Source organism: Dreissena polymorpha, chromosome 3, assembly GCF_020536995.1.
Source record: "Dreissena polymorpha isolate Duluth1 chromosome 3, UMN_Dpol_1.0, whole genome shotgun sequence".
In the NCBI taxonomy this organism is placed as follows: Eukaryota; Metazoa; Mollusca; class Bivalvia; order Myida; family Dreissenidae; genus Dreissena; species Dreissena polymorpha.
Window position 1 is genome coordinate 19,484,692 of NC_068357.1, and position 20,212 is coordinate 19,504,903.

At 35.4% G+C, this 20,212-nt stretch overlaps 2 protein-coding genes across 10 annotated transcripts in view; one reads left to right on the plus strand and one right to left on the minus strand.

Annotated features, from left to right (window-relative positions):
• LOC127873205 (enolase-phosphatase E1-like) overlaps positions 1 to 7,989 on the minus strand; it is a 32,704-nt gene extending 24,715 nt beyond the window's left edge. The window contains exon 1 of the mRNA XM_052416965.1: positions 7,757 to 7,989. Within this exon, the coding sequence (XP_052272925.1) occupies positions 7,757 to 7,870 (114 nt within the window). The 5' untranslated portion in view covers positions 7,871 to 7,989. The remainder of the gene's footprint in view (positions 1 to 7,756) is intronic.
• A 236-nt stretch (positions 7,990 to 8,225) lies between these two features.
• LOC127873198 (ribosome-binding protein 1-like) overlaps positions 8,226 to 20,212 on the plus strand; it is a 67,248-nt gene continuing 55,261 nt past the window's right edge. For 8 of the 9 annotated variants that reach the window (XM_052416942.1, XM_052416945.1, XM_052416946.1 and 5 more), the window contains exons 1-7: positions 8,228 to 8,313; positions 8,609 to 9,350; positions 13,642 to 13,772; positions 14,240 to 14,312; positions 16,363 to 16,481; positions 17,578 to 17,756; positions 18,157 to 18,328. In XM_052416942.1, the coding sequence (XP_052272902.1) occupies positions 8,726 to 9,350; positions 13,642 to 13,772; positions 14,240 to 14,312; positions 16,363 to 16,481; positions 17,578 to 17,756; positions 18,157 to 18,328 (1,299 nt within the window). In that variant the 5' untranslated portion in view covers positions 8,228 to 8,313; positions 8,609 to 8,725. Of the gene's footprint in view, positions 8,314 to 8,608; positions 9,351 to 13,641; positions 13,773 to 14,239; positions 14,313 to 16,362; positions 16,482 to 17,577; positions 17,757 to 18,156; positions 18,329 to 20,212 lie in introns of all 9 variants that reach the window. The other variant, XM_052416943.1, reaches the window with a different exon arrangement.

Here is a 20,212-nt window from a genome sequence, read left to right on the forward strand (position 1 = left end):
ATAGATACAATACAATTACGACAAAAAATAGGCTACATCCTTTGAAAATCTTGCGGCACAAGTACATTTTATGGAACACGCACTACAGCACTTGCACGCCATGCATTCACATGGAGATTGTTCGCATCCTTCGCAACATGATAATTGAGCGTTTTGACTTTCTCCTGTAATTTCGAAAGTTTGAAGCACCTGACGTCTCAAACACAAATTTTCGGGGTTCTTCACCATATCGGCTATTGCCTTTTCAGTTGTCTTCAATGAGGCGCTAAAGTTATCATATAATATAAGGCTCAATCCTTTTCGCCCATCTCTCGCACAACGTCCTGCCTCTTGCCAATATGATATCACAGACTTTGGACACAACATCAATATCAGGGATATCTATCCCCATGCCTAAGGCTACTGTCGCAAACAAACATCGAATTGTGCTGTTTTGCGATGGAAATTCTCGAAGAATTCTTGCCTTGGAACTTTCATGAGTGCACTTATGAAACATCTCCACCAACAAATTTTCGGGCGAAACCACACGACCTGCATAGGCTGAATCCCCTAGACACTCTTTTACAGTGACAAAAATCTCTGACACTGTATCGATCGACCTACAATATACTAAAATCTTCTTAGATGATTTGCCATTTTCCTTTAGATGATCTATCAGCCATTTTAACTCTTGCTCGTACTCCTTACTTTCCTTTTTCCTACAATAAATGAAAATATTTTCTCGGTTTGGTGATTTCGAAATTATGTCGGTGTTCTTGGAGTCTAATTGCAAGACTTCAAAAATATCTTGTTTGACTTTCATTGTGCTTGTGGCTGTTAAAGCTAAAACGGGGGCTTTAAAAAAGCTACGCAGCTGGCACAGTTGCTGATATTCGGGTCTGAATTCCTCACCCCACTCCGAAATACAATGTGCCTCGTCAATCACTATGAGTGATATGCGAGTCTGCCACGTGTCTGTCAGGAACACATCTCTCCATTTTGGTTTCAAAACCGATTCTGGCGAGGCGAACACGAACGTGAAACGACCTCCAGCTATATCTGGAAGAAACGTTACATACAAACGTTATATATACATGTATATCCACACAGGCTAATCAGGGACGACACTTTCCGCCTAAACTGGATTTTCGCTGAGAAGAGACATCATTTTAACGAATTATTCCATAAAAGCGGAATTTGTCGTCCCCGATTAGCCTATGCGGACGGCACAGGCTAATCTGGGATGACAATTTACGCACAAGCATTATGCCCAGTTTTCTCAGACCGCGACACATATCTCGGTCTTAGAAAAGTCACATGTCGAGCGGCGACAGCTCTTTATTAGTGCCTAGGGTTTGGAATCCGGTGACTGATGCGGTATTTACTACCAACTGATCAACTTGCGACCTAACACAAATATTGAAATTGAAATATTCATATGAAAAGTTTAATACTTTTTTTTATTACACATGTTTTAATAAGTATCGCTTATTATCAAAAGTAAAGATTTTTTTTAATACTTGCAATCTCGATTATATTCGCATACATACCATTCAGCATATCTTCGCTGGTATCCGCGCTAATTTTAGCGCACGAAAAATTCCAGTCTCGTAATGCTCCCATTTGATTTTCCATCAGAGATAAAAGAGGCGAAATTATCAATGTTAATCCTGAATTGTCACTAACCATTGCATTTAACACAAAACTGAAAGTTTTACGGAATCCAGTGGGTAAAAATCCTACACAATTCCGCTTTTTTGCAACTGAAGCTGCTATTTCAATTTGCTCATTTTTCAAATCAAATGCTATGTTGTGTTGAGATCTTCTTTCTTTAAAACGAGAAATTATAGTTTCTTTTTCCATTTTAATCGGCTGCTCAAAAAAATAATCGAAAATCCAATGCGCGTGTCGTGGGGTCACCCGTTCCGTGTATCCAGTGCATTGACATTGTATAATGTTATGCAATAGATACTGGACTTGGACTTGGTATTCGTTGTTACGTGACTTGTCCGCGCACCGCTTTGAATTTTTTGGCACTGTCCCAGAGTCCCCTATAGCCACTGGTGGCATCGAATATGCAAACCGTACATTGTGAGCAACAGAGAGTTGAAATGGGTAATATTATATAAATGTGTGACTAACTGACTATAGGGAACGCAGGGTTAGTGATTCTTAAAAGAAATGTTGTTTTTCTAAATGGCATTGTGGTTAAGCGTCATGCAGAAATGGAGACATGTGCTAATTGCGCCTCTTCGTTTAAGAAAAAACCTGGTGGATCGGGATATTATCGTTACTCGCTTGAAAACAAATTAGGTTCAAGCAGCAATATCACTGCTCGCGAACACTTGGAATATGTGACTGGTTCGAGCGTCACGCCTGACTCCAAGAAAAGAAGTGGCAAATTTCTCTGTCATGAATGTTGGAACAGGCTTGGAAATTCATTCAAATACAAACAGTATGTAAAAGACTTCTTTGAAGCTACCGAACAAGAATCGTACGTGTCTTCGAAAAGAGCCGCTAGTGATATTGTACAGTCGCCTGGTACATCATTCAAAAGGCCGAGATACACAAGCACTCCTGTGAAGGTGAGTACAGTTTTAAAACAATTCATGATCGAATGTAGTCTATTAAGATGACCAGACAGAGCCTACTTTCTTAAATTTCTACAGTCAATTTGGGCCGTTTATTAAGTACGTCACGCTCGGAAACGGCGGAAAATTTTTCTCGTGCACTTCGTGCCGACGCGCGTCGAATACTCAAGACGATTCGGGGCATGCTCGTGCAACAAATGGCTGGAAAATTGTCTCGAACACTTCGTGCCGACGCGCATAAAATATTAAAGACAACTAGTCTGTATAGGGTGTATTGTTATGCTTACGGTATTGTGAATAAGGGCCATCTGGCGCACGTGATACAAAAACTAGTCTTTTTCAGCAGCTGTTAATAAGCTTTGCAATGTCGTAACCTCATGAACTAAAATGGATTATGTTGATATTGCCTGTCGTTTAAACGTTTACTGTTTTGTAAACGTTTGTGAGCATAACACGAAACGCGACCGTTTAAACGTGATACCCTTTGTGACAACTGTTCATAATTTACTTTTCTACTATTTTTAAACTGTAAGTCATTCAAATAATGTGATTGATCTTTTAAGTGTTTTTTTTTAATACAGTTTAATAGGGAAGTGTATTATATATTAAATTATATTTTAAATATGTTGTGACAGGGGGAAGGGAGGGGGTTAACAATTGTCTAAACTTGCGTGACACTTAAGGGGCGGTCCCATAAAGCCTACGGTCTTTTAACTTACAAATGTAAATACAATTAAAACTACAGCTACAATAAGTTTTATTTCCGCTCGTGTCAAGTATATGTTGTTGCTATTGCAGTGTTATGAATGTCCAAACATAATGATCGTGTGGTAAAGCTGTAGAATTGTGCCCTGCTGATAGCCCACCCGTTTAAGATGATATTAACGCGGCGATAAGGATCTGTTAACGGGCAGCTGTGGCAACGTATCCCTAGTTCCCCTGCTGAGAGTATCACATCGGCGCATGTATTGTGTCCGCAGATTAGCATTAACAATGCGTGTATTGTGACTGATAAATGGGTCTTGATGGAAGCACGTGACGGATGTCATGATGTGCCCCCCCCCCTCATTCGTGCAGTTTTTCTGTGTCGTAGCTGTTTGTCTCGCAGTAGCCTGAAATAACAGGCTACTGTGGGCAAATTACTTGTTTCCGTCCTTATTTTAACATATATTTATAAATTAAGCGTTGGTGTCATCTGGGGTGCCGGTGTGGGGCACGTGACTTTATTTTGTACGCACGCAGAGTTTTTCAATCATCATTTAAATTATTTGTTAGATAAGACAACAACTGACACCACCAATTAAGCTAGTATGCAGGGTCAAATTAAAGCAGTACGCATAGAGAGTCGGGGTTTCATACTCCTTATACGATTGTCAACATAAAACAATCAGCCGCGTCGGAAGCATTCCGGTATTGGGGCCGCAAAATGATTAGCCTTGTGTATTTTTCATTGAGAACTCTCCGATCATAATATCTATTTCATCTATCGAGACATTTTATCTTCATTTCTGGCAGTATTTTGTTATTTAAACAATAATCATGTGTTACATATTTTCTATATTTTCATTCAGGCTGCGCGCAACTTTAACAATTTTACAATTCATTAAATTCGTTAATCAGTACAATTTTGAATAAATCAACAAAAATACGGTAGATTTTCTCTGTTGACCTAACGATTCAAAGATGCAGTCAGATTATCGGTCCATTGGGTGAAGCATTAGATTCGGTGTTCGATTCCAATGTTATCCAGCACGAAATATATCGACATCGGTACAGGGACTGTAACCGAGACACAAACGTGAGTAGGATCATTGAGTTATTGCACGATGAACATCTGTTCACGAATGTACCTGCGCGTTACCATAACGCATTTCCTGGTTATGTTTATAACATAAACCCAAAGCAACCAGGTGGATTTGCAGCAAAAATCAAGCAATTGTCGCTGCGCCTCGATAGGCTTAAGAAAGTGGTGATAGACAGTAAGTAAAAAAAACAATTGTGAATAAACTTGCTTGAAAATAAGTGTGTGCGTAGCTAGTTCTGATTTCAACGCCCAGGTACGAAAAAGAATACATCGGGCTGCATCTTTGAATCAGTTGATTCAATATTTCCAATTAATATCTATGAACCTCGCTCTGTGAAAATGGGGATTAATGCAAATGCGTAAAGTTTCGTCCCAGATTAGTCTGTGCAGTCCGCAGAGGCTAATCAGGGATGACACTTTCCACTTGTATGACATTGTTCGCAGAAAGAAAATCTCATCTGAGCAAAACTCCAGTTTAGGTGAAAAATGTCGTCTCTGATAAGCCTGTGCGGACTGCACAGGCTAATCTGGGACGACACTTTACGCACATGCATTAAACCCCCTTTTCACAGAGCGAGGCTCATATTTGTTAGATAATGGTATAAGTGCTTGGATTTCAATAATTGAATCTTTTCTACATACTTAAAGTTTCATGCGAACAATTTCCGTTAATGGGAGATTTGTATTGTTGTGTTCACTGTTTGTAGTCTCCCTACATGCCAGCATTCATAAAATACAATTCATAAATAAGACACATTTTAAGTGGAATAGCTGTTTTTGTAATGCAGTCATGTAAAATGTTTGTATTTGTCTTCTGCGGAATGTGGCCTTTATAAATGGTTATGGTGCGACTTTGTTACGTATCGGTGCTTCTGGGGTTTTACACTTTTTTTAAAGCCATTCGTGTTTTGTTTAAGCGTGTAGATACATACGTGCGTGCGTGTGTGCGTGACTTTTTATCTGTGCGCGCGTGTGTGCGACTCCGTGGGTGCATGCGTGTGTGTGACTGTGTGTGTTCGTGTATGTGTGCAATTGTGGCTGCGTGTGTACGTGTGTGTTTTTTTAATTGTTTGGTCACAGATCTCGTGCTTTATCTGTTCAATCAATATTAAACTTAAACATTTCGGTTTTTTGTACAATGTATTGCTGGTTAAAATGACTGTATAATATAAAGTTTTAATGCTTTTAATACATATTTAGAGATTTGAGTGCAACGGACAAATAAATAAATACTTATAAAGTGTATACGTTTAAAAATAAAATGAGAATAAATCAATTATGCAGTTGATTTCTTTACAATTGGTCAGAGGGATAATTCATAAACTATTCAATTTATTATACAATATTGAGAATGTTTAAGTTATTGAAAATGACAATACCCGCGACAGATGGCTACAACTGTTTTAACCACATGTTGTTCATCACTAAACACCTTCACAAATATCGAATTTTACATTTCACTAAAATGTATTACTTCCAAAAAATAAAGATTTCATTTAATATTGTTTACATTAAACGTTTAAATGAATGTGTCACTTTAGCACTTTTCCGTTTCTTTAGGCAAAAAGATTATGTTTAAGGTCTCTTATTTCCATAAAAAATAATCTAATAATTTAGAATTGAGAATAGGTAGTTAACTCAACTTAGTAAGCATCTTTCTTCATAGTGTAATAGTAATACCCCTTACGTACTTAAATAGTTAAGAAATTCATATGAAAAAAACTAATTGAAGTATGTTTTGCAGATGTTCATAATATTTTGGATTCTTACGTTTAACTGTATTCAGAGTAAATTATGATTTGGTTATATGTTTATACTATGTGTATCGTTATGTTTTATATCTCTGTTTCTATGTAATTTACTAACATCATCTTTGTTCTAATAATACCGAATAAGTCCTATATTTCGTTGCGATAGGCCTTACTAATCGGTAACTATATGCTGATCGTTTCTGTTTCTGTTCATTTACAGAGAAACATCGTACAGAGATATTTATTATTTGTTCATATGTTTATACTATGTGAATCGTTAGTTATGTTTTATGTTTCTGATGCTATGTAATTTGCTGACATCATATTTGTTATGATTACCGAATAAGTACTATATTTCGTTTGATAGAGCTTAGTGATCGGTAACTATATGCTGATCACTTCCGATTATTTTGATTTAAGGAACTATTCGATAATTATTATTGTGTACAGAATGTTTCGATTATTATTATTTCTTACGCATAATGAGCTACTCCGCTTTTTCATGATGTAAAAAAGTTTAGTTCATTTACGTTAAAGTATGTTTTTTTACTTGTGAGTGTGTTCTTGTTTGTATGAGTGTTTGTGTCTGTGCGCTTGAACGGGCGTACGTGTGTAGTTTTGCATTTTTGTTTTGTTTTATTTGTGTTTATTTCTTGTTAAAATATGTTTTCCTCGTGTGCTTCGTGTGGCATATTGGATTGAAATAAACACCTTCCACATATTCTTTGAACAAAATGTGTTATTTAGTATTATTCCTTGTTTCCTCACAAATACAGAATTTCTTAAATCATACCTTTCACTATGTTGTTCAAATAATTACTAATGTATACAACTGCTGGTTTTAACACACACACACAAAGGTTTCATTTATTAAAAGTGTACAGAAAGCTTAAATATGCTTTGGTCTGTTGTATAACAACAATTGGTCATGTGTAACCTATGAAAAATTAATTTCGTTCAAAGTAATTCAAAGTAATTCTATAACCGTCAAAAACACTTCGTGTGTTGTTTATGTTTATTTTCAAAATTTACAAAACTGTTGTTCTTCGACAATTTCACACATTTAAGAGGTAATCGTTCTCATTTTGGTCTAACTAATGACCATTGTATGTATTAGCAAAGATTTAACAAGAAAAACTGAAAAAAAGCTGAAATCAATTTGCTATAGGAAAACGACGGTAGCCGTTTAGACGTAAGCGGGGTAGCTTACGTCTAATTATTTGGACTAGGTTTGAGTATAATGGGATGATGTGAATAATGTAAATAGAAAAAATAAAACACCAGAAATTTATACATATTCAAAGGAAAAGCATTTATCAAACCAATCACATGTGACGTGTAAACAGCTTGTCTTGAAATTGAATAACGTGCATTAAATTTCAAAAACAAAATTGGTTCGAAAAGTATCGGGGCGAAACAAGCATTACAAATTTAAAATTTATGTGAGGTTTGGGGTATACTTTTAATAGTCCACCTTTATCTTTTCATGGCATACGTGTGAATAATGTGAATAGAAGAAATAAAACACAAAAATTTATACATATTCAAAGGAAAAGTACTAATCAAACCGATCACATGTGACATGTAAAGTGATATTGATAATTGATAAAGAACCACATTCAATGGAATACCTTCACAAATGTTATGGGCGTGATTGTCCCCTCTATGTCCAAAACGATTGCCTTAACGCCGTCCAAAACCGATTCCGCCTCTTCCAGTGACCGTTTCGCGCTGGTTGGCGGCATCTTAGACAGATAAAATATCAAAACAATCACAAAACGTAGACTTAACACGCTACCGACGCCGGCTAACAAAAGGATATTGGCAGGTGCGTTTGTAGATGGCGCCCAAACTGGGTCAACATTGGCTGTTCTCGTTTACTTACACCATAAAGTCTTAAAACAAATCTTCATTTTACGGATGTAAAAATATACAAATGAAGGTTATTCTGCTTAATTTTTTTTTAATAAATAATTTAAACCATTATTGAGAAAATAAAATGCATTCAAGAGTACAATAAATTATATTTTTTTCATTTACGAACGTTAATACATTGGAGTGGGAACATTAATTATAACTGACCAGTTATATCTTGTCCAATCACAACTCGTTTTACAAAAACGCATCGGTTTGTTAAAGAACTGCCATCAAGACAAAACTGCCGGCAGGAGGTATTAATTTGTGCATTGTAAGTTAAATAAAATTAATAATGATTATAATTAGCCTCGATATGCGACACCTTGCTTTGATTTAAACATATTGATTGATGTCAAAAGCCCCATTTATGTATTTCCTGCTTAAACTTTATATGCTTTCGGTTTGTATGAACTGTCAAATTTGGTCTGTTGACGTGGACATGTTTTGAAGAAGAAACATGTTACAAAAATTACAAAGCTATATTTCGTTAAAAAACAAAGTTGACTTTCATGCGTAGTTGTAGGTAGATGAATGCACAAAATTAATACCGTTCTGGTTGTTTTCAGCTTAGCGTCCACCTGTTGTCTTGCAGACGAACTTAGTGAAGGGGCGTGGTAGAATCGGGACCCACGTGCCGATAGTTACATAAATACAGTGATCAATCACGTTTACAAACTATTAAAATGGAGTTACAAATAGTTCTTGTTGGGGCTGTTGTGTTCATAGTATCTGCAGTAATTATTTATCTGATTTCTGCCTTTACAATGAAAGAAAAGACTTTTGAAGAAGTTATTGCAGAACAGCGGCGTAAACAAGAAGAAGAAGAACTGAAAATAAAACAAGAAAAGAAAGCTGAAAAAGATACTCGCAGGAGAAAGAAGGGTAAGGAGAAGGTCAAAGGAGACCAATCGCCAAAAGTTTCGATGCCCAGCGTACCAGTTGTTAAACCAGAAGAACCCAAATTTACTGAGCATAAGATGGTTAATATTGAGCTAGAGCCAGAAATCATTGAGCCAGTTGCAGCTGAAGTTCCATTGAAGAAGACAAAGAAACTGGATAAGCCAGCCAAACCAATCCTGCATAATAAGGATGAGAAGACATACAAAGTTGCTGAGGAAAACATGGAAGAATATGTGCACCGAGGGCCTCCTCCCAAGGATGATATGGAGCTGAAACTGATCCGGGACAAGAAAGAAAAGCAAAAGAAAGAGAGGAGTAAGAAACAGGAGGAGCCTGAACCAGTTGTGGAGGAAATGATGCAAATGTCTCAAACCTCGTCGCAGGCTGCTGCACCTAGTGCAAAAACAGGTATTTGAACTTGTTTGATGATCATGATGCTTTATTATTATTATTTTTAAACCTATTTATTTTAGCGTGATTGCATTGAAAGCCTTAGGCTTATACCAAACGCTTTCGAGTCCGTTTCCTGGGACAGTACTTGGTGTCTTTGAGAGAGATCTTTAAGAACACTCCCACTGTGGGGATTGAACCTGTGACCTACCGGTCGCTAGGCGGACACCATACCCACTGTTCTATTTTTGGATGTGAAGGATACTAACATCAGGGCTTTCCTTAGACCTCAAAAATCAAGAGTGAATAACTCATGGGACCATATTTTCAAGAGTCAAAATCAAATTTGTACAAGTCATAATATTAACGCAAGAGAGTCAATGATCTTTTGTTCTTTAAGCAAATTACCAAGATATAATATATGAAAAGCAACAAATTAACAAATATCTAAACATTAATTTCTTATATTCCGGTCAATAAAAGACACAATGAATGTAAACATCAATTGTTACCAACTTTGTGAGGCTGAGCATATAAAAATCAATACGAAAAAAACACTTGCACTGGTACTGACATAATATATATCAGGGGTGTCAATTGTCCCAAATTCGAAATCAAAGCAGAGAGTCTGAGACCGTAAGATAAAGGACATAGAGGGCATAGCCCATCAAGCCCTAGCTAGCTAATTGTTATTTTTTATTGTCTGTATATGTGCAATTTCTTGTGAGTACAATGCGAAATTGTATTAATCAGACCATCCGTAACACCACATGTGTATTCGTCATTCTATAAAAATGGTATAAAGAATTAAAAATAATTAAAATCGATGAATCACACCGTATCCAAAAACGACTGTCGGAAAACATGTCGTGATACGTCTTTTGCATGTGAAATAAAATATGCATTTTGTTTGACTGCAGAAAATGAAAAACATAAATAAGTAACGTAGCAAATACACAATCAATATATAATTCGGTTGACATATTGTTTTGAAATATGATATTGCAGTACTTTACTTTGCTAAAAGATAATTTATAGAAGACGGACATAATAAGCAACGTTCGTAGAATGGTACGGGTTTCGGAAAGTAGCGAATATGTTTCGTCAGTAACTGCTCATATAACTGCTCAGGGCAAGCCGCTTACTAACTTATCTGATTTACATTAATCTCAAAATCTGCCCTGGACGGATCAAATCCGGGAATAATTATTTCATATGCCATCTTCACTGAAGACGTGCAACAAACACGCCATTTTAAGCTCAACTATTATATATGAAATATATATAGTGGAACTATCCTACTCACCCTGGCGTCGGCTGGTTATGGCCCCTTGTACACTTATTAAGTTAATAATTGAACATTTTGCTAAAATTGCCATAACTTCTGTATTTATGATCACATTTTATTATTTTGACAAAACAACACTTACCTGAATACCACAATGGATTCCACCCAAACAATACCCCATGCCCCTACCCAGAATCCCTTCCCCCCCCCACCCCCGCAACAATTTTTTTTAAAACATCATCTAATTAATTACCACACCCCACATTATACCCCCCTCTCACCCCCCACCCCCCTACCCCCCTACCCCCCCCCAAAAAAATAAAATATTATTTTTTTTAAACATCATCTAATAAATTACCACACCCCACATTATACCCCCCCTCTCCTCCCCCCCTACACCCCCTACCCCCCCCCCCCCCCCAATTTTTTTTATTTTTTTTATTTTTGAAAGATCGTCTAATAAATGACCACACCCCACATTATACCCCCTCTCAACCCCTCCCCCCCCCCCAATTTTTTTAAATATTTTTTTGTCCTTTTTTATTTTTGAAAGATCGTCTAATAAATTATTGAATATGAACAATTTGGCTTACGTTATACTGTCAAGCACTCGAATAGTCGAGCGCGCTGTCCTCTGACAGCTCTTGTTCTATGCCGTCTCAAATGGTCAATTATTATGTCTATGTTGTAACTAATTAGCACATGCAGCATCCAAATTTGTCACTTTGCCACAAGGTCAGTTATACCGATTCTATGGTTATTTTTAGCAACTCTGATGCAAAACGTGAAATGTGACCTTGTAGACAGTACATATGCCAGCATAACTTTCGCGCATATTTGAATGGACCAAACATGAAATAAAAGAGGTTTGGGTGAATTCAGCTTTGGAAATACATTCTGACATATTGTGGAAGTATTTCTCAAAATATGCTTTACAGTGTATTGTGGATTTAGATGTTATTATATTGGATATTATTAAAACCTACGCGGGTGAGTCCATTCTGTTTTGGTAGGTTTAATATATTTAGACCTTTTCCGCAAACAGCTGATTACAAACGCTGTGATAAATAATGGAACTTTGATCAATATACGCGTCATCGAACCAGCAGTGTTTTAATCGGTCATGACTAGATTTCTCAATTGGCCAAACTCTGCCTACTGGGCGGACTTGTGCTTCAATGATTGGAAACCGGCGATTACGGTTAGCGTCTACCAAAAGAGCAGTGTTTTTTTTATGGCAATTTCAGGGCCAATATTCGGCCCCATTCCCCTCAAAAAAGAGTATATATTTTTCCCAGATTTTGTAGAAAAAATCCCCTCCAGAATTTGATTTTTTTTTTCTTTTTTTTTATAGAAAGAACTCTCTTATGATGAATATTCATTTCATAACAACTAACAAAGTATATAACAAATTAATAATATTATATGATTTTGAATTATTATAAAGAGTTACATTAAATTAGTATTTCCCAAATCAGTGTACTTTTCATATGAATTTCATGCTTTTCCCAAAATGGCCAGGAAAAGGCCTGATGTATCTATATATATTGTGTCAATATTTGATGATAAAAACATTCCAATTTGGTCCATTTTATTGATAAAAAAATGCTCACATTTGCCATTTTATCGATAAGAAAGTCCCAATTAGACTCAAAATGGCTAGGAAAACTGAGACTGCGCATGAAGGCTTAACAGTCTGAAACTAATGTTGAAAAAATCATTGGTATATATTTTAGAAAAAGGACAGAGAAATTCAGCTGTGAATATTACATTCATACATACATGTGTATTCATATAATAAATTTCAGAACATATAAAAGAGTGAATTTTTAATTTTCCCCTTTTCCCAAAAAACGACGCGTTTTTCCCCTTTGGACGGGTCCCGTCACCATTCCCCTATTTTTGAAAAAAACCACTGTACTCCGCCCCAAGCCAATTATCGCTTAGTCTTAACAACTTTTGACCTCGTTGACGCAAGAAGGTATATTCCCACGGGTCAAATGTGACGCATGACGTAATTTTCTCACGAGTCAAACAAGGTCTTCTGTAATTTTCAAGCGTCAAAACCTGGGAGCTCGGGTCAAAGGAAAGCCCTGTAACATGCTTTTGTTTGATAAATGAATTAATGTTTTTGTTAAGCAACTATCAGAATAAATGTCTTTTTTTGTTGGACGTGGTATGACTGCTAGTAATGTGATTAATAACAGTAACTTTTTACTCTAAACCCTGAAGGTTTATATATTGTTATTTTATATCATGTTTAAGAATGTCTCAGCAATTATTAAATTTGCACTACGGATGCAACATATTCCTAAAAAATTACTTTTAACATATTTTAATAGGCTAATGAACAGGTTAAATGACATCTCATAATTTTAAAGTTAACTTTGAAAATTTTCAAATTGACTGTACATTTACTTTTAAAACAAAAAATAGCTATGACAACTTAATACAAATGTATAGTGACATAGATGGTCATATAATGTTACTGAAACAAGAACATTAATACTATTAATATAAAAATGATGTATTTTGAAACATTTAATAACACACAACCGTAAATTGATTATATTTTCTGAATGATTTGAATCACTTTATGAGTATTAAATTGTTTTCATAATTTGGATTCCAAGACCAATTAAAAAAATTGTTTAAAAAAGTAAAACAAAACAGTAGTGCCAGTTATCAAAACTTTATCCGTGTTTGTAACAACAAATGTACCTGTATATTTCTCTTATATTTCGTTAATTGGCATTTATTGATAAATGTCATTGCAGTGGCATGCTGTTTTAAGTAGGCAGTATGTTGATAACAAGAAAAAAATCATTTGTTTTCCTTGAAAAAAAAGGAATTATTTGAAAAGGAGTTAAGGTTAACCTGCACTTAACAGTGTTACCTGTTAACTGAATTTTGTGTAGGTTTTTAAGTTAACCTGTTACAACCCAAATTTATACCACACCATCCTGTGAACTTAAGGAATTCTCTTTCATGGCTAAATGGTATTTTGAAATGTGTTGCAAGGGACTGGACATGCGCAGTTGATTACATCATTGAAAGAAGCGTCATTCAGTGAAAATGAGGCCCAAACTATGATTGACATTCTGCTTTCAAAACAAGGAGGAGCAACGCCTGTTGCGAGTGACTGGAATAAGGTATTAATCTCGCAAATAAAATATAATTTTATTTTGAGTATTTTGAACTGCTCTTCTGGAAATAGCAACATGTGGACCAGTTGTATGTGTTTAGTATTTTGATAATGACGAACACGCAGTTTCAGTAAAACAGATTTTTAGAAACAAACTATGAAGTTATATATTATGAGGCCTAGACAGAAAAAGGTGTCTGATAACCCAACAACCTTTATGTTTTATGTCCAAAAGTCAAGACTATAAATTTTTTTGTCCAAATTGAGTTGCACATTTTACAAGCAAGTATTGTTGTCATTATATGTAAGTCATAAAGAACATTAAATATAACTTATTCAAGAATAATTTGATAGAATATGGCATTTATGTTTTGTATAAAATAGCATGCCGTTCCTTTTAAAAGTCTTGTATTTGTTTACCTTTATTCATAATATATGATTGTTATATACAGTAAGGTCTTGCTAAACTTGCAGAAATCACAAAGAGGTGATCCTGTAGTGATGTTGCGAAAACAGTTAGAAGAAAAGGAGAAAGCATTGCAAGAAGGTAATTGGCAGTATAGTAATAAGTTAAAGCATTATTAGCTCGGCGTTTTCGAAGAAAACCCGTGGTATTGTCATAGCCAGCTCGTCGTGTCGTCCACCGTCTGCCGTCCACGTCGTGCTAAAACCTTAATATTGGCTCTAAAATCAAAGTGCTTTCACCTACAACTTTCAAACTTCATATGTAGATGCACCACGATGAGTTCTACACACCACACCCATTTTGGGGTCGGTAGGTCAAAGGTCAAGGTCACTGTGACCTCTAAAAAAAAAAATTCTGACAAGCTTTAATTTTTTTCAAAACTGCACCCGTAGCTGATTGTGGCACCTGTTATGCCGTGCTCTTATATTAAGATTTGGTTTACAGTTCAAATGCATATTGCATGATATTGTGACGCATGTTCAAAGAAATAAATCAATTCCTTTAAAAAAAAGAGCTTCATTTTTGTTTAGGTATATATCTAATTAAAAGAGCACCTCCCAAAATAAATTGTTTCAGCTACCGTAAATCTAGAAAAAAAAATACGCACTTTTTTAACTGCCGATTTTTTCTTCAAGTAGGGGGTGCGTATAATATACGAGTTTTGAGCAGAACAAAAATTTTCCTGTGCAAATTTTCAACTTAATCGCTGTTATTCGCTTCGCAGCAGCAATTTCGAACTACGCCATTACATCAAAGGGGTGCAACAGGGCTCGCGCTGTCATTCGCCATTTGAGTCATTTGCGAAAATATTGAGAATTTAGCTCAATAAAAATCTTATTTGTAAAAACGCAAAAATCTAGTAAAATTTTATTGAAAACATCCGCCATTTATATCGGACTGGTTTTCTGTGTTTGTCTCTTTGTTTTAATGAAAGTGTTAGCAATTCGAACAGTAAACGAAACCCGGTCTGTACCCGATTATGAGACATCGCTTGACCTTATTGTTATTGAAGTGCGCATGGAAGCTGGCCAATCAACATTGAGCACGCTAACACATGAAATGTCGTTGTCGAATGAAACGTGAGAACGTGAGGAGCTAGCGGATAATATTGGGTCATCCATGCGCAGACACTGTAAACTTTGAATACACAGTTTATATCGTCGTCTGCCTACAAAATAACGACTGGACGCTAAGTCGTATAAAGAGATTAGCAAATGAAATAATAACAACTGACAATACCCGTAAATAAATATTTCTTAGCTGACCACTATTTATCTTTCTACCGCATATTTACCATATCTGAAGTAAAGAGTGGTTATTAAATAATTAGTTTTATGATGCTAATAGAATCTTTTACTTCTGTCTGCCGATTGCCGACTTAAATTGAAAGGTGATAATTAATTGATTTGTTTTTTACTCCCAAACTAGCCTTAATGACAGCAGCGTATTTTAATTAAAGAAATCATGAAAATCACGAGCGGTTTAATTGTATTTTGAGTTATATTAAAGTATCGAGTTTGTAACTCGAAAAAAGAAAAAGTAATTCATCTAGACAACTATAAAAACAGAAGTAACCATTTTGTCTTTGTATTACTTTATTATTATTATAATTATTATTGTCCCGAATATTGTCAAATTAAATTAAATGTGAAAACAAAAAACAGCTTCTCTCTTTTGTTATTATGACTGCTTGACCCGGATGTCAGCAAGGGGCCTGTGTGTTATTGGTAACAATCAATGGTAATATAAACAATAGACAGAGATATTTATTATGCAATTGTCATAACAACAGCACTATAACACATACTGATCAATATACCGGGGTAACAGATAGTTGACAACACCAAATTGATTTGCTATTTTCACAACATAAAAATATATTGACAAATTTTTTCGGAAATGGCCGATTTCGGACACTGATTTTTTAGTGCGTATTTTACTCGGATTTTCAATTTTGACCAATAAATTTTGACCAAACTCGGGGGTGCGTATTATGCACGAGGGCGTATTATATTCGTGGATTTACGGTATTTGAAGGACAGATGAGAGATTCTCTGGGCTGACTTCTAAGAATTAAGATTTTTTTTACAAGGCAATAATCATAAATTAAACATATTTTTGTTTAATCTAGAGCAACAGATGGTGTTTGCTGCCAACAACAAATACAAAGAGATAAATCAACAGCTTACACAGGAAAAATTAAAGGCACAGACAACAGAAAAACAACTAATAGAGAAAATTGACTACCAGGTACTAAAAACGAATTGTTTTTACATATGCATATAGTTTGGTTTAGTTGTGTATACTTTAAAGTGATTTCTACATATGCATATACTTTGGCTTATTTGTGTATACTTAAACGTGATTTATACATATGCATATATGTTGGTTTAGATGTGTATACTAAAGTGATTTATACATATACTTTGGTTTAGTTGTGTATACTTTATAGAGATTTATACATATGCATATACTTTGGTTTTGTTGTGTATACTTATAAGTGATTTATACATATGCATACACTGTATACATTGGTTTAGTTGTGTATACTTAAAAGGAATTTCTACATATGCATATACTTTGGTTTAGTTTTGTATACTTATTACTTAAAAGGGATTTCTACATATGCATATACTTTGGTTTAGTTTTGTACACTTTATAAGGATTTCTACATATGCATATACTTTGGTTTAATTGTATATAATTAAAAGGGATTTCTACATATGCATATACTTTGGTTTAGTTTTGTATACTTATAAATGATTTCTAATGAAAGTATCGGTTGATGTGAATCACAAATGATTTTTTTAAAGCTCAAACTATCTCATAAAGCAGTTTAACATCTTTTTTGTTGAATATGTAGGTTCAAGTAGACAATTTTATGCACAAGTAGGCTTGTGCTAGAAAGCTAGTGTTGCAAACTTTTTTGTTAATTCAGTTATCCTATTTGTATTCATGGTCATAACTGTTAATTGAACATGGTAGCCACCTTAAGACAGGAGATTCAGTGTTTGATCCTGTGCCTCCAAGTTTTTTTTCAAGATCATTCCAAAGACACCAAGGACTGGTTCTACCCAGGGTACAGACTCTGCCATGTCCATAAAAGCCAAAGGCAATTGTTACAATTAAGCTAAAATAAATGAGCCGCACAGCTTGAAAACAGGGCTAAATGCATGTGCATAAAGTGTTGACACTTTCTGCTTTAATGGAACTTTCTGCTAAAAAATCCAGTTAAGATGTAAAGTGTCCTCCCAGATAATCCTGTTCAGACAGTTTTTCCAGAGCACAGCTCAAATATTCAACAAAATGTGAATCATCTGTCTAAAGCACTGTTAATTGTTTTCAGGGCCGTGAAACAGTGGCCCTGCACCAGAGAATGCAGCATGCACATGAGCAGCACATGCAGGAAACCAAACAGTTTCAGACTCGTATTCAACAGCTGGAGGCACAAACGGGGGATAAATCACAGTACCAGAAAGTTATTGAAGAGAATAAATCCTTGAGGGAAGCATTGACAAAAACTCAGTAAGATTTTGATTGTCTTGTATCATTCTGTTCATCTATTTTTTTGCCGTCTTATGTTTTCATATGATCACTTATGACTACTTAATTTGATGATTTTTTTCTGACATTTTGAGTTTTTACCATGTTTGATAATGACCCTTTTTTCATACCAAAGCTGGGAGTTAACATCCCTTAAATTATCTGAATTTAGCACTTTAAAGACGGCACAGGCTGATCAGGGATGACTCTTTCCTCTTTAATTGAATTTTTCAGTTAAAGGAAGTCTTTTTGAATCGAAAATAAACTTTAGGCAGACATTTTGTCCCTGATTAGCCTGTTAAGATCTTGGACAACACTTAAGCTCATGCATTAAGCCCCATTTTCCCAGAACAAGGCTTCATCTAGTGATGTATTGTTGTAGATCAGAGTCATTACCAGCTGCGGAGGCCAACAGCTTGAAGCAGAAAGTCAGTATAATGGAGAAGGAGATGTCCAGCAACATGTTAAAACTGAACTCCAGTGAGAACACGTGCACAACTTTGAAGAAGAAGGTTGAAAAGCTTGAAGCAGAGATAAAACGTTTAGAATCACAGGTATTGTCACCTTTCTTTCTCGTAAAAAGGTCTTATTATCCCCTGCCAAAGGCGGAGGGATATAGAAATGGTGTTGTCCGTCCGTCTGTCTGTCAGTCTGTCGTTCCGTTAGTCGTCTGTCTGTCAGTCACATTACTTTTCATGGCTATATCTCAGAAACTATATATGATATCAACATGAAACTTCATGGGTGAATAGAATTCAATGAGGAGAATTGCCATGCAAATGCATGAACCATAAACCTACTCTTTCTTAAAGAAGAGTTATTGCCCTTTTTTTGTTGTTGTAACTTTTCAGGGCTATATTTTAGATTACATACAAGGCTTAAACATGAAACTTCATATTTGTATTGATATCAATAAGTTGAAGTGCCATGCACTAGAACCATAACCGTGCACTTTCTTAAATAAGAGTTATTGCCCTTTGTTGTTATTGTATTGTGTAACTTTTCAGGGTGACATCTCAGATACGTTACAAGATTTCAATATGAAACTGCATGGGTGTATAGATATCAATGAGGAGAACTGCAATTCATAAAAAATTAGTCTACTCTTAAATATTTTTTTTACCATATATCCAGGGATTTGTACCCATCCATAAACAAACTTTATTTGTCGGGGAATATCAATTCAACGACTTTGCTTGTTTTAAGCTCATCTATTTTTTGAAAAAAAAATTAGCTATTGTCATCACCTTTGCGTCGGCTTCTGCGTCCGGTTAAGTTTTGCGTTTAGGTACACTTTTCTCATAGAGTATCAATGCTATTGCATTCAAACTTGGTACACTTACTATCATGAGTGGACTGGGCAGGCAAAGTGAGATAATTCTGGCTTGCATTTATACAGAATTATGTGCTCTTTTTATACTTAGAAAATTGAAAATTTTGGTTAAGTTTTGTGTTTAGGTCCATTTTATTCCTTAAGTATCAAAGCTATTGCTTTCATACTTGCAACACTTACTAACTATCATAAGGGGACTGTGCAGGCAAAGTTATGTAACTCTGAATGGCATTTCGACAGAATTATGTTCCCTTTTTATACTTGGAAAATTGAAAATTTGGTTAAGTTTTGTGTTTAGATCCACTTTTCCCAAAGTATCAAAGCCATGGCTTTCATACTTGCAACAGTTACTAACTATCATAAGGGGACTGTGCAGGCAAAGTTATGTAACTCTGACTGCCATTTTGACGGAATGATGTGCCCTTTTTATACTTAGACAATTGAAAATTTTGTTGAGTTTTGTGTTTAGGTTCACTTTTTTCCTAAAGTATCAAAGCCATGGCTTTCATACTTGCAACACTTACTAACTATCGTAAGGGGACTGTGCAGGCAAAGTTATGTAACTCTGTCTGGCTTTTGACAATATTATGTGCCCTTTTTATACTTAGAAAATTGAAAATTTGGTCAAGTTTTGTGTTTATGTCTACTTTTTTCCTAAAGTATCAAAGCCATTGCTTTCATACTTGCAACACTTACTAACTATCGTAAGGGGACTGTGCAGGCAAAGTTATGTAACTTGGACTGGCATTTTGACGGAATTATGGGCCCTTTATACTTGAAAATTTTGTTAAGTTTTGTGTTTTGGTCCACTTTACCCCTAAAGTATCATAGATATTGCTTTCACACTTGGAACACTCGCAAACTATCATAAGGGGACAGTAAAGGACAAGTTGCATAACTCTGGTTGCCATTTTTACCGAATTATGGCCCTTTTTTGACTTAGTAACTTTAAATTATTTGGTTACATTTTGCGTTTAGATTCACTTAACTTCTAAAGTATCAAGGCTATTGATTTTAAACTTAAAATACTTTCATGCTATCATGAGGGTACTGTACCTGGCAAGTTGAATTTTACCTTGACCTTTGAATGACCTTGACTCTCAAG